General features: G+C 41.9%; 1 protein-coding gene across 2 annotated transcripts in view; it reads left to right on the forward strand.

The window, feature by feature from the left end:
- LOC126334905 (probable imidazolonepropionase) overlaps positions 1–14,578 on the forward strand; it is a 149,508-nt gene that overhangs the window by 98,219 nt on the left and 36,711 nt on the right. For both annotated transcript variants that reach the window (XM_049997616.1, XM_049997615.1), the window contains exon 7: positions 8,495–8,719. In XM_049997616.1, the coding sequence (XP_049853573.1) occupies positions 8,495–8,719 (225 nt within the window). The remainder of the gene's footprint in view (positions 1–8,494; positions 8,720–14,578) is intronic.

The raw sequence follows: 14,578 nt of genomic DNA on the forward strand, positions 1-14,578 counted from the left end.
TTTTTGTTGTTGTGGTCTTCAGTCCTGAGACTGGTTTGATGCAGCTCTCCACACTACTCTATCCTGTGCAAGCGTCTTCTGCAACTTACATCCTTCTGAATCTGCTTAGTGTATTCATCTCTTAGTCTCCCTCTACGATTTTTACCCTCCACGCTGCCCTCCAATACTAAATTGGTGATCCCTTGATGCCTCAGAACATGTCCTACCAACCGATCCCTTCTTCTTGTCTCGTTGTGCCACAAACTCCTCTTCTCTCCAGTTCTATTCAATACCTTCTCATTAGTTATCTACCCATCTAATCTTCAGCATTATTCTGTAGCACCACATTTCGAAAGCTTCTATTCTCTTTTTGCCCAAACTATTTATCGTCCATGTTTCACTTCCATACATGGCTACACTCCATACAAATACATCCAGAAACGTCTACCTGACACTTAAATCTATACTCGATGTTAACAAATTTCTCTTCTTCAGAAACGTTTTCCTTGCCATTGCCAGTCTACATTTTATATCTTCTCTACTTCTACCATCATCAGTTATTTTGCTCCCCAAATAACAAAACTCCTTTACTACTTTAAGTGTCTCATTTCCTAATCTAATTCCCTCAGCATCACCCGACTTAATTTGACAACATTCCATTATCCTCGTCTTCCTTTTGTTGATGTTCATCTTATATCCTCCTTTCAAGACACTGTCCATTCCGTTCAACTGCTCTTCCGAGTCCTTTGCCGTCTCTGACAGAATTACAATGTCATCGGCGAACCTCAAAGTTTTTATTTCTTCTCCATGGATTTTAATACCTTCCCCGAATTTTTCTTTTGTTTCCTTTACAGCTTGCTCAATATACAGATTGAATAATATCTGGGAGAGACTACAACCCTGTCTCACTCCCTTCCCAACCGCTCCTTCCCTTTCATGCCCCTCGACTCTTATAACTGCCATCTGGTTTCTGTACAAATTGTAAATAGCCTTTCGCTCCCTGTATTTTACCCCTGCCACCTTCAGAATTTGAAAAATAGTATTCCAGTCAACATTGTCAAAAGTGTTCTATAAGTCTACAAATGCTAGAAATGTAGGTTTGCCTTACCTTAATCCATTTTCTAAGATAAGTCGTAGGGTCAGTATTGCCTCACGTGTTCCAACATTTCTACGTAATCCAAACTGAACTTCCCAGATGTCGGCTTCTACCAGTTTTTCCATTCGTTTGTAAAGAATTCGTGTGAGTATTTTGCAGCTGTGACTTATTAATTTCACTTCTGTCAACACGTGCTTTCTTTGGGATTGCAATTATTATATTCTTCTTGAAGTCTGAGGGTATGAAGCTTGTACTGCATACAAGTTAGCATCGTTTGCTTTATTCACTGCTGTAGCCCGCTACTTGTCAAACTTGACTCCTTCTTCTTTTCAATTAAAGTTGTTTTGTATTTTTTTATTTTATTTCTATGCTTCTAAAACATAAATCACCAAATATGTAAATGCCAGCTGTGGAAACTAGCCTTTTTTGAAGATTAATTTGTCTCGTCCCCTTGCTTACTATCCGTGGTCAGTGACCCTATACATCATGCGCCGTTTTACGACTTCCAGTGCCACTTTGCACTTCGCAGAGCCCGTACAAGTGAAACAGTGCTCTCTCTCTCTGAGAAATACCAAACTCCTGGCTTACACTCGTGACATTCAAGAACGTGGCCAAGATTTTGTCAAAGAAGAAGGGTGGGAGGAATTCGTTAAAGAGGACCTTAAAAAGACATGTTTTTCATTGATTCTGAAAATTTCCCTAAAGGACGATAAACCGTTTTATTCGATAATGGCCGTTGTGGCTGAGCGGTTCTAGGCGCTTCAGTCTGGAACCGCGCGACATCTACGGTCGCAGGTTCGAATCCTGCCTCGGGCATGGATGTGTGTGATGTCCTTAGGTTAGTTTGGTTTAAGTAGTTCTAAGTTCTAGGAAACTGATGACCTCCGATGTTAAGTCCCATAGTGCTCAGAGCCATTTTTTATTCGACAATGATCTAGGAGTTTTCACGTAGAGGAGATATGATCTCGTTATGTAGGATTGCTGTGTTTTGGCAAATCACTAAGAAGCAGTCATGCTCCAATCTTCCTTCACCCTCCCAGGTCATTTTACAATCTTCTTTTTCAGTTTTGATTTAAGCTCAAGAAGTGATTAGGAATGCTCGAGCGCTTACTTTTTGCGACACCATGATTGTTACAGATTTTGGAGTAAAGATATCTTTGTTCAACAGAGAAGCTAAAACAATTTTTGGTGGTGAAAGTACAAAGGCTAAGGAATTATTGAGCCTTAGACTTTCCCAAATTTTCTTACTTAAGCATGAATCTACCACTTCTTACAATGTAAGAATGATAATTTTCTGCATTAAAGAATGTCCCAGCAGACAAATACATGAGCCTAAACTTAGACAATTTGGATTATTATTTATTTATTATGCGCCTTTTAATGCTGGGAGCCTCCGAAGAGACACTCGGCTCGCCTTCGATGCAGCTATTTTCATCTAACCAAAGGGGCTACATCTTTAAGGGAAATGGAATCTGCCAGGGAAGAAAGGTATTCGGAAGGAATTGGTTGTGGCCTATACTAAGCTACCAACCCTGGTATTTACCTAAACTGACAATGGGAAACCACAGAAAATCGTTTTCAAACCACTTCGCCTCCTGAATCCAAAGATTGCTAGCTTAGCAGCTGAACGCGCAGAGCTACCTCAAGTCAGTGGGGAATTTGGAAAAACTGGTTGTTGTACACTGTTTTAAAATAAAATGCATCACAACAAAAGATTGAATTCCGACATTGCATTTAATTGTACATGGAGTTGCTGGCTTCAGTGATTATATATTAGAGAGCCAAAGAAACTGGTACACCTGCCTAATGTCGTGTAGGTCCACGCGAGCACGCAGAAGTGCCGCAACACGACGTGACATGGACTCGACTAATATCTGAAGTAGTGTTGGAGGGAATTGACACCATGAATCCTGAGGGCTGTCCATAAATCTATAAGAGTGTACGGGGTGGAGATCTCTTCTGAACAGAACGTTGCAAGGCATCCCAGATATGCTCAATAATATTCATGCCTATGGAGTTTGGTTGCCAGCGGAAGTGTTTAAACTCAGGAGAGTGTTCCTGGAGCCACTGTGTAGCAATTATGGACGTGTGGAGTGTCGCCTTTTCGTTATGCTGATCCGCACAGCTTCAAAGTCTGCTACACAGCATAACATGCAAGGCGACGAAGTGCTACCAACATACTACACACAGGCGTGAAATTGAAAAACCAACGGAACTTTGTCAGACTGTTTTCAATCATGTGTAAGAGTATATTAATACTGATTAGTGTGTCAAACACAACACGTAAATATAAGATATAAATGAAAGAAGAAACACCAATTAGTATGAAGTGTACTAATAAAAATTAATTTCTGCTTATCGAGATAACATAACTGTTTTAGTAAGACAAAGTACCCCAGATCGTTACGAATTAGCAAAATATTATGCACATTCGGCCGCGAAACGGTCTGTGTCAACGTTTAGACCAGTCACTGGATTACCGTTGCTGACCTACCATGAAAGAGTCGTAATTTAGCAATGCATGAAGATTCATAACGAAATTTAGATAAAAATCATTCAGTTATTGACTGAAGTGGAAAAAGTAGGCAGCAACAAGTATGAAATTCTACAAGAGTTTCATATTGACATCCATAGGGCGCCAGTACATAATAAAGGTAGCAATAAAACGTATTGGGGGCGCGAGAATTTCTTAAAATTGCTTTACTGATAGTCTATCTGCCTCCATCAAGAATAAAACCGAAAACAGACCAGACCTTTCACTACGCTAGCAGACAACCCAGGTAAACAGCCCTCTATTATTACCCCAGACACGAATAAGCCGGCAATATCACAATGAAAATTGCAAAATGATCTGCAGTTTCTGTAGCATAGAGCTTTCTGGACTCAAAAACATGAATTTTCTACATTTATGTCACCGCTTATGTGACAATCATTCGGGATGTTAATCGAAATAACAAAATACTGTTATTAGCAAGTAAATTTAGTAGGATAATTCTGCACCATCCCAGGAAATAAACGGCGACATAGCTGCTAAACGTATTCTACAATGTTTTGAATTCTGCATTACACTCGCCACAGCCAGAAACCGTTCATTAGCCGAAATGTTTCTTAAGCTTGCTAACTATGGGAATGGTCGCACTTCTAAAACGCGGTGGCATTAATACTGGGATCTAAATTACCATGTGTATAGGCAAATGGATTTTATTTGCATTCCTGTAAACGTGATTTGGATCGATAGCGTAGCTACGAGTAAATATGCTGATGCATCGACTGGAACCGCGCGACCGCTACGGTCGCAGGTTCGAATCCTGCCTCGGGCATGGATGTGTGTGATGTCCTTACGTTAGTTAGGTTTAAGTAGTTCCAAGTTCTAGGGGACTGATGACCTCAGAAGTTAAGTCCTATAGTGCTCAGAGCCATTTTTGTATCGACTGTAACTTGAACATTTGAATGAAGAGTAGGGGGAATTATTAATGCGGCCCTCCTCCTCAGTAACTGTCGTAGCTAATTTCGTTGTTAGGATTTCGTCACATAAATCGGTAAAATTGGAACCCTACTTGTCTCACTTTCTTGACCGCCTATCTGTCTACCCAACGCCTAAAACCCTTTTACCTCGAGTACGGGTAGACATAATAAGCGGAAATGTTTCGCACTTCCTGCGGTATACGGTCCCTTGGTGGTGTAAAAAACTGAGCTTCTATGTCAACGCAATCCAAAGTTACGGCCGTTTATGTAAAGAAAATTTACGCGAAAGATCAAAAAATGGCCTTAAGAACTGTGCGACCAAACTGCTTAAGTCATCAGTCCCCTAAACCTAGAACTACTTAAACCTACCTAACCTAAGGACATCACACACATCCATGCCTGAGGTAGGATTCCAACCTGCAACTGAAGCAGCTGCGAGGTTCGTGACTGAAGCGCATAGAACGGCTGGCCACCGCACCCGGCAAAACCCTTTTCACCTCATGTATAATGTCTAGTGAGGATAAATTGTATTCGCCAGCAACTCAGATCGTTTGATCACGGAACTTTTACGAAGCTACATTCAAATTTTGTTCGAAGCCGTCTGCAATATCCACTAATAAATACGCTAGGAAAGTCGTATGCGATATCCACTCTTTAAGACGCTGGCAGGTACTGCAGTACCACAGCAAGTAGTAATTAATTTATTGTTATTGGTCCATGCATGACACTTTATTTCAGTATCAATTTAACGCGCCTACGTGTTGTTTATGTCAGCGAACAACTTCGATGTTCAAATCAAATGTAACTCACATGTAGCATATTACAACATAATTCCGTTGTTACATCTACATGACTACATCTACAGAACTTCTTTGCAATCCAGACTTATGTGCCTGGCAGAGGGTTCATCGAACCACCTTCGGACTATTTCTCTACCGTCGTACTCTTTAACAGCATGCGGGAAAAAGGGCCACTTAAATCTTTTCTTACGAACCCTGAATTACTGTAAGTTCCCGAGGAAATAATGTTTTGCATTCAGAACACATGTTGGTAATTGAAATTTCGTGCAAAGATCTCACGGCAACGAAAAACGCTTATGTTTTCATGAATGTCACCCCAGCTCGCTTATCAAATCTAGGACTCTCTCTCCCCTATTTCGTGACATTGCAAATTCTCCCCTATTTCGTGACATTGCAAATCGTGCTTCTATTCCTGGAACGTTTTTGGCGTGCGCCGTCAGTCACGCCTGTCTAGGATCCCATAACGAGCGGAAAAACTATAGCGGTGGACGGACAAACGTAGTGTAGGCAGTGTTTTCACAAGACCTGTTGCGTGTTCTTGGCGTGCGGACAATAAAACGCAGTCTTTCTTTTGCCTTCCCCACAAAAGTATGTTTGCGATCGTTCCAGTTTAAGTTTTACTGGGTACTGAGACGAATAACCAGTATTTCGACTTGTGTTTTGTCATGTTAATTATTGTTAATGGACGCAGCTTCTGTGTTTAATGTATTCCTCATTCAACAGAGTACACTCTTCGTACACCACACGTAACTGTTTCAAAGTATTAAATTGTTTCTGATGTCCCCAAGTTGCAGTGGTCATCTAAACTTACAGACACACAGATTTTTCAGAAGCGATGCCGGAAAACACAGTTCGCTTAAATTCAAGTCGATTGTTCTTTCTTCGGCCAACTTCAATGCAAACTACGTGTATTTGATCATTCCTGTGAAAGCAGGTGCACTAAACTGATGCAGAATTAAAGAATATATTTTTATGGAATCTTCCCTTGAAGTGATTTCTCTGTTTATATTTAACAAGTTGGGAGCATTTTGAATTTTTTCCGGAAAATTTCAACCTACCTGTCAAAATAAACATCACGCGGTTGGCTAAGTGGAGCACACTTGGGCGGAATAAATTTTACGGTGCAAATGCATGCTTGTCTTTCATGTACTAAGGTTTGATCATAAAGTGTCCGATCATTCTGCTCTCCCTACGAATCAATAACGTAAATATATTTTTCTTATCCCACGTACAGAACAATGGTAGATTTCAAGAACTCTTTGCACGGCTCTTTGATGAACTTCCCTGATTTCGAACAGGTCACAATTACATTTTCTTAATTTATGAGACAAGTCATCAACTATTTTTGAACAATCTGGCTAAATTTCCCGGGGTAGTCTTTCATACATAAGAAAACATAAGGGAATATCTTTTCTGACACAGATATAGTGTACTAGCAATTACTAATTTTGTTCAGGTCGGTTTTCGCACGTGGTTCTACTGTACGTCGATTGGATCTGGCAGACGCTTTGATTGGTATTAATTACATAAGCGAAGTCAAAATTAGGGATGCGTACTTTCGTCTGTGTGTGGAATCCTTCCACAGCAGTTAATAATTTCTCTATTTTGGAATAATTTTGTATTACGTCTGCTATTTAATGATATTCTGTAGGACGGAATTGAAAAAAAGGGAAAGGTTTGAACCGACACCGACAGAGTGAAAGCCGCGAACCTTAGCCCATACACTACGCATGCTCGATTGAAAGATACTTAACGTTACGAGTATAGGGTGTATGCATAAAACTTCAACACTGATTTTCTCAGAAACTACTAGCCAGCTACTCAGGATAGGTCTCTCTACAACATATGTAAGACTCATCAAAATCCGTGATTAACATCCCCTATCGCTATGTGTTAAGTGTGATTAATGAAATAACTTAGTGCATTACCTAAAAAATATTCTTCAAATATGACACGTGCACTTGAAAAACTCCGTGTTTGTCTGCTAATGTAAAATAATGTATAAAAATGCTAATGTTCGTTTCCATTCTTAAATCTTCGAAATTAGTTCACCAATTGCTTTCATATGACATAATGTTGCCATCGAATTCGCGCATGTGTTTATACGCAGCAATGACGATACGACTGCGAAAAGTTGTAATAGGGTATTTGACTATGTTCAGGAAATCATCTTATATTGTTAATTACGTGAGTATCTGTTCGAATCTGCTGACCGCAACATTTATATTCTTACTGTATGAGAGAATGGATTGTGAATGAATCCTCAGACGTTATTTTCGTGTACATTATTACATTTGGCTAATTAATGTTTGTTCACATTCCGCATCAAAGTGAGAAGAAAGCCAAAATGGGGGAGAAGCGTTCATCTAGATCGAAAACGTGCAATTGCAGAAAAAAAGGGAGTGCCGTAAGCTTCTCACTATTTGCAACTAATGAGAATATTTTCAAGTATTCCTTCGGTGTTCATCGCTTATTTATCAGTACCATCCCTTTGCAAATTGCCACTAGAAACAAGATCTTACATACGCACTGCAAGGAAAGTGCTAAAAAAGGGACACAGATCGCTCATGCCTCAGCGAATATTATCATTTCATTCGTAAGTATAGTTGTTTCTTCTGTAGTTTATTCACTAAATGGAGGAGGCTTCAAGGTCTATTTTTGAATTGTTACATCAAACTGCGTGCCATTGTTTACATCTTCGACTTCAAGTAAAACATACTAGATAGGCCGACGTAATCAGCCCCTAAAGCAGTCGGAAAAAAATCGACCCCGCACCACGGGAGGGGGGAATTGGCCCCATTGCCCCCCCCCCCCCCCCCCCTGGGTCCGACCCTGACTGGGAGGAGGCGAATACTGGGATAGTACCTTTGAAAATGACATGGCCAGTTTAATTCCACAGCCTTGTCCACTTCGAGCGTGTTGCCCCCCTCCATTCTTCTAGAAGTAAACCCTCTGCTCCATCTGTAGCGGATTTAGTGTATTTCAAACTTCTTTGATAAGTAACTTCACTTAGAATGTCATTAAATTCTTTCAGTTTTATGATTTTCATATAACTCACCCTAGTAGTAACAAATTTAACTATCAAGAAATAGGACCTCTTCTCTTGTACTTCTGTCAGCAGTGGAGTGACATTTGTGTCCACATATGCCGGCAGCTGGCAGTGGATATAGGAGCGTGGGCAGTGAGCCACCTGGAGGAAGTGTCCACAGAGGGGGTGGAGGCACTGGGATCGGCGCGCCAGCCCCCGGGGGCGGTCCTGCTGCCCACGACAGCACTGCTGTTGCGGCTGCAGCCGCCTCCGGCCAGACAGCTACTGGATGCGGGCGCGCTCGTCGCCCTAGGATCTGACTTCAACCCCAACGCGCACTGCTACGCCATGGTAAGTCCAACTCTAACACATACAGTAATCACAACACAGACTGCTGTGATAATTGCACTCTAATACAAAAAAAAGCGCCACAAAGAGTTATGCGTATTGGTCACAAATTGATATTAATACAACTATCTGAAATGTGGTGGTGCAGAAGAATGATGAAGATTAGATGGGTAGATCACATAAGTAATGAGGAGGTATTGAAGAGAATTGGGGAGAAGAAGAGTTTGTGGTACAATTTGGCCAGAAGAAGGGATCGGTTGGTAGGACATGTTCTGAGGCATCAAGGGAGCACCAATTTAGAACTGGAGGGCCGCGTGGAGGGTAAAAATCGTAGAGGGAGACCAAGAGATGAATACACTAAGCAGATTCAGAAGGATGTAGGCTGGAGTAGGTACTGGGAAATGAAGAAGCCTGCACAGGATAGAGTAGCATGGAGAGCTGCATCAAACCAGTCTCAGGACTGAAGACCACAACAACAACAACAGCTATCTACAGGAAATGCAAAACTGTATACTTTGTCGACCGACAGATGAATGTGTGAAGCTGCAGGGCAATTTCATCACACATTAGTAAGGACAGTAAACAGGGGACACGTCGATATTGGCCGTGTGGTTTGAGTCGCCATGTCACGGATTGCGTGGTCACTCCCACTGGAGGTTCGAGTCCTCCCTCGGGCATGTGTGTGTGTTGTTCTTAGCATATAGTTATTTTAGTAATGTGCAAGTCTAGGGACCAATGACCTAAGCAGTTTGGTCTCTTAGGAATTCACACACATTTGAACATGTCGGTACTAGGGCATAAAGTCTTTGTGAATTTCATTCCGTAGCCTCAGTTGGACAGTAACTATGCCCCACAGATAGGCGCGTGAACAATAGATGCAGATAGAATGAGATTTTCGCTCTGCAGCAGAGTGTGCGCTGATATGAAACTCCCTGGAAGATTAAAACTGTGTGCCGGACCGAGACTCGAACTCGGGACCTTTGCCTTTCGCGGGCAAGTGCTCTACCAACTCAGCTACCCAAGCACGACTCACGCCCCGTCCTCACAGCTTTATTTCTGCCAGTACCTCGTCTCCTGCCTTACAAACTTTACAGAAGGTCTTCTGCGAAACTTGCAGAACTAGCACTCCTGAAAGAAATGATATTGCGGAGACATGGCTTAGCCACAGCCTGGGGGATGTTTCCAGAATGAGATTTTCACTCTGCAGCGGAGTGTGCGCTGATATGAAACTTCCTGGCAGATTAAAACTGTGTGCCGGACCGAGACTCGAACTCGGGACCTTTGCCTTTCATGGACAAGTGCTCTACCAACTCAGCTACCCAAGCACGATTCACGCCCCGTCCTCATAGCTTTACTTCTGCCAGTGCCTCGTCTCCTACATTCCAAACTTTACAGAAGCTCTCCTGCGAACTTTGCAGAACTAGCACTCCTGAAAGAAAGGATACTGCGGAGACATGGCTTAGCCACAGCCTGGGGGATGTTTCCAGTATGAGATTTTCACTCTGCAGCAGAGTGTCGCTGATATGAAACTTCCTGGCAGATTAAATCTGTGTGCCGGACCGAGACTCGAACTCGGGACCTGTGCCTTTTGCGGGCAAGTGCTCTAGAGAACTTACCCGCAAAAGGCAAAGGTCCTGAGTTCGAGTCTCGGTCCGGCACACAGTTTTAATCTGCCAGGAAGTTTCAATAGATGGAGATGTCAGCATTGGTAAGAGCTAATTGGAGTAATCAACAAATCACTCGACATTTGGATAGGAACAATATCACTACTCGATGATGTTAGCAGGAATGGTGAACCTTGGCCAAACAGATCATCAATAAGGAAGCGGTCGACCTAGAAAGACGTCAGAGAGGTATTCAGAGCCCCAAATTCATCATCGTCAATGATCTGATGTGCAACTGGTGCGACCACAAGGACCACTAACAGGCGGCTCACACAAAGGGGGCTGAGCTTACGGCGCTACTTGCACTGAGTACCATTGACTTTTGCATACCAATAAACCTGTATGCAATGGCATCAGGCATGTTTGGCATGTAATCTCATTGACTGGAGTAAAATTGTCTTCAGTGATGAATCCTGCTCTGAACTGAGCCCCAGTGACTAGCAAAGATGTGTCTGGAAATTCACCAGCCAGTGGAGGGCGTGCCAGTCTGCCTGTTGCCTGCCATATAGCCCGACAACCACGTGTGAAGGTCTGGAATGTCGTTTCTTTTCATGGCACGATCTCTTTGCTTGTAATCTGCGCCATCCTTACATCACAGCACTGCGTCAATGGTGTTATATGCCCAATTTTTTTTCCCTTCACGGCAAGCCATCGTCGGCTTACATTTCAGCAAGATAAAGCCTACCTGCACACGGTGAGAGTTTGCCCTGCTTGACTTTGTGCTTGCCAAAGCCTACCTTGGCCAATTAAGAACGTTTGGAGCATTATGGGCAGAGTCCTCCAACCAGCTCAGGATTTTGACTATTTAACATACCAGTTATCAGAATTTAGCATGATATCTCTTAGAAGCGCATCCAAAAACTCTAGCAACCAATGATAAGCCAAACTGCTTGCCGTATGGCAGGCGACAGGCAGGTTAGTATGCCCTCTGGTGGTTGGGGCGCCTCCAAACACATCATTGTTAGTCACTGTGGCTCACTTCGATGCAGTACTTGCTGATGAAACGTGCCGAGTTCGAGTCTCGGTCCAACACACAGACTTAATATGTCAGGAAGTTTTATATCAGTGCACAGTCTTCTGCAGAGCGAAAATTTCAGTCTGGTTCGTAAAATACAATGCCTGACAAAAAACATGAAGCCATCAGGAGATGAGAAGGAAATGAAATGAAACTTTATGGGTTGAGACTGTATGTCATATTATTTCAGTGATTACAGAATCGTGCCAAATTTACAAACAACTTGGCAATATGAGCTCACTTATCACCATGACATTGCGCCCCCTCTGCCCTGGATGCACACAGTGATCTGAGGCAAGATGGCCCACAACTATTGTAATTGGACCTTGTTATCGTATGTACTGGCACTATGATGATGTTCATGTCTGAACTAATTGCACATGTGAGCTATTAGGCACAGATCTTGGGGTCTTGCTGGCCACAGGAGTTCCTCAGCATGACACAAACAGTTCATAAAGACACATGTCATGTGTTCATGAGCACTGTCCTGTTTGTTCAAAAGTGGCACCACTATACTGTCGCACGAGAAACTTATTTCTGACTCCATGACTGCTCACCACTTGTCCCTATGAACTGAGGCTAAAGCCTCTTCTACTGATGAATCAGATGGATTCACTTGACACATGGTAGCAAAAAAACATGTAAAGAGACATGAACCACACATTTTTGGCTTTGCCATCTGTGAAGACTGTCATAACCCTACTTTACTATTTGCACTAGAAATTTCACTTTCCAACATGGTATCACACCTCTCACACATACCACTATCTCCACTGCTGCTAAGTACACTGCTTTCAGTACCATATCCATCCTCTTCTCTGACCCTGGATTGGCTTCCATCTCCTCTAACACCTGTTGGCTCAACTGCATTGTCTGTTACCGATTCTGCACTCCTTGGTGATGTGTTGTTGTTGCCATCTGTTGATAGATCAGGAAAGCTCAACCACACCATATTGCCATCATATGCCGTTTACCTCATTGCTGTGTGGATCAGCTGTTGCCATCTGTTTCATGATTACTTCCCCTGAAAGACACAGTTCTTTGTTAGTGTAGCCTTCAGAGGGAATACTCTCCCATGAAAGATGACACCTGTTCTCAAAAGCCTTTTTCCAAGACTTCACAGATGATATCCTTTTGATCCTGCTTCTACTCCAAGATAAACAAATTATTCTGCCTGTTCCCCAAGTTTATCAGATGTCAATGTGCTTGTCCAGACTCTGCAGCCAAATGCTTTAAGCATTTTCAAGTCTTATTTAAGTCATTCTTTCTGCTTCCAGACTTCATACAGGATTTTTACACCAAAGGATCTTGTTTGGGATCTATTTTATATGTAGCAGGCCAACATCAGAGCTTCTCCCCCAAAAGTCAACGGGAAAACTGCCTTGGAATAGTAGATACCTCACAATGGATATAATTATTTCATTCAGATGTTCTGCTTTTCTGTTGGAAGGGGGAGGGGGGGGGACTGTGATTGTCTGATTTAATATGCCCTCTTTCTTGAACAACTGTTCATATTTGCTGTTGTTATACTCAGTCCCATTGTTAATCAGAAACTTTGCAGTTTGCTCCCTGTCTCATACTCTGCATGTCACTTAAGTTCCACAAATGAGCCAAACACATCACTTTTCTGCATTAGCATTTTCACTACCGAATACCTTGAGTGATCATCCAGTAAGTAACACAGAAATGTGCTCCAACAAAGGAGGCCTGTCTAATATTGCCCACATCACTATGTACCATTTCTAGAACATTTTCAGTAGTAGTTCGGCTTGTTTGAAAGGCTGTCTTTTCATTTTTCACAAGCACGCACATTTCCATTTTTCTGTATACTTAGTGATTCCATGTATTTTGGATAAAGCTTCTCTGTGTTCAAGTCTTTAGTACCACAAAATTTCTGCCCATCTGGCTATTGCTTCATTTTACACTAGTTGACATGTTTCATCATTGTGGGGAATCACTGTATTGTTACTCACTTTGTAATATTCACAGTGCACTAAATAGATATTGCTGCCTGATGATCTTCATCTCAACACTTCCTTCTCACCTTCTTGGTTTTGTTTGTGATGTTTATAGTGTCTCTGGCCAAACTTGTGTTGTTAATTACCTCCACCTTGTGCTGTATATGCTTTGGCTTCTTCTTGGCTCTTAGTGGACTTCAAATGTGGTTCCAGGTGTTCCTCTTCTAATTCTAGTCTGTTCATGACAAGGTCTTTGGTCAATCTGTCTTAATCTCTTTCTAAACTTATAATGAGACTTTCATACTTCTCCAGAGCTAGCCCCAGAAGCATGAAGCCTACTGCTGCTTTGTCATCACAGGTAAAGCCCCCTGTTTCACTAATCTATTGGCAGCCAGTACCCACTACATAGTCATCCATAGTCATATCATATTCTTTCTTCATATTTACTAAGACCCACATTTGAATAAAGTGTTAAGTGGGCCATTGTTTCAGTGTATTTTTTCCAGTTTCTCCCATACTTCTGTTGCTAGTTTTAAAGTGCCAATCACCTATAGGTAGTAGTCTTCAACCAACATTAGAATGATGGACTAGGCCCTCTCATTTTTCTTCTTTTTCTCCCCATCCATAGATTGTAACATTTTCCAAATCGGATTCCACGGCATCCCATGCCTCACAATGTTGTATAGGTGAACAAACAAAAATTGACCATGCGAAATAGTTATTACTGCAGAAGTGATCAATCCTTGTGGATGGTTCAATCACTCTGAATTGTTTCATTCATTGTCAGCTAAGGTAAAATGTCAGATATGTCATTTTCATCTGTTCTTGTACCTTGTGTTCTTTTTTCATCGAACTCAAACAAGCTCACCCCATCCATGCACTGGACACATAGCCTGTTGTAATTTTTTTGAGTGCAGTGAGTATTGAAAAACGGATGTGGATAATGGCATTACCATCACACTACTTTCTTCTCTCAAATTGTTTTCGCTACCTTATTCCAACTGCACCAAAGAAGCAGAGAGAAGCATACTCCAGAAACCCTTGGCTTCTGAGTACTCTGGAAATATCACTGAATTTGAACAATGGTCACTGCATTAAGTAAACCTAATTACAGCAGCATCCTTCTTATTCTTCATGCCTACATATTTATTTCCCAACATAGTCATCCTGCAACAAACAGATTTCTCCCAATGAGAGACCAGTTTGTTGATAGTGCGATGTAGAA

The sequence above is a fragment of the Schistocerca gregaria genome, chromosome 2 (genome assembly GCF_023897955.1).
Source record: "Schistocerca gregaria isolate iqSchGreg1 chromosome 2, iqSchGreg1.2, whole genome shotgun sequence".
NCBI lineage: Eukaryota > Metazoa > Arthropoda > Insecta > Orthoptera > Acrididae > Schistocerca > Schistocerca gregaria.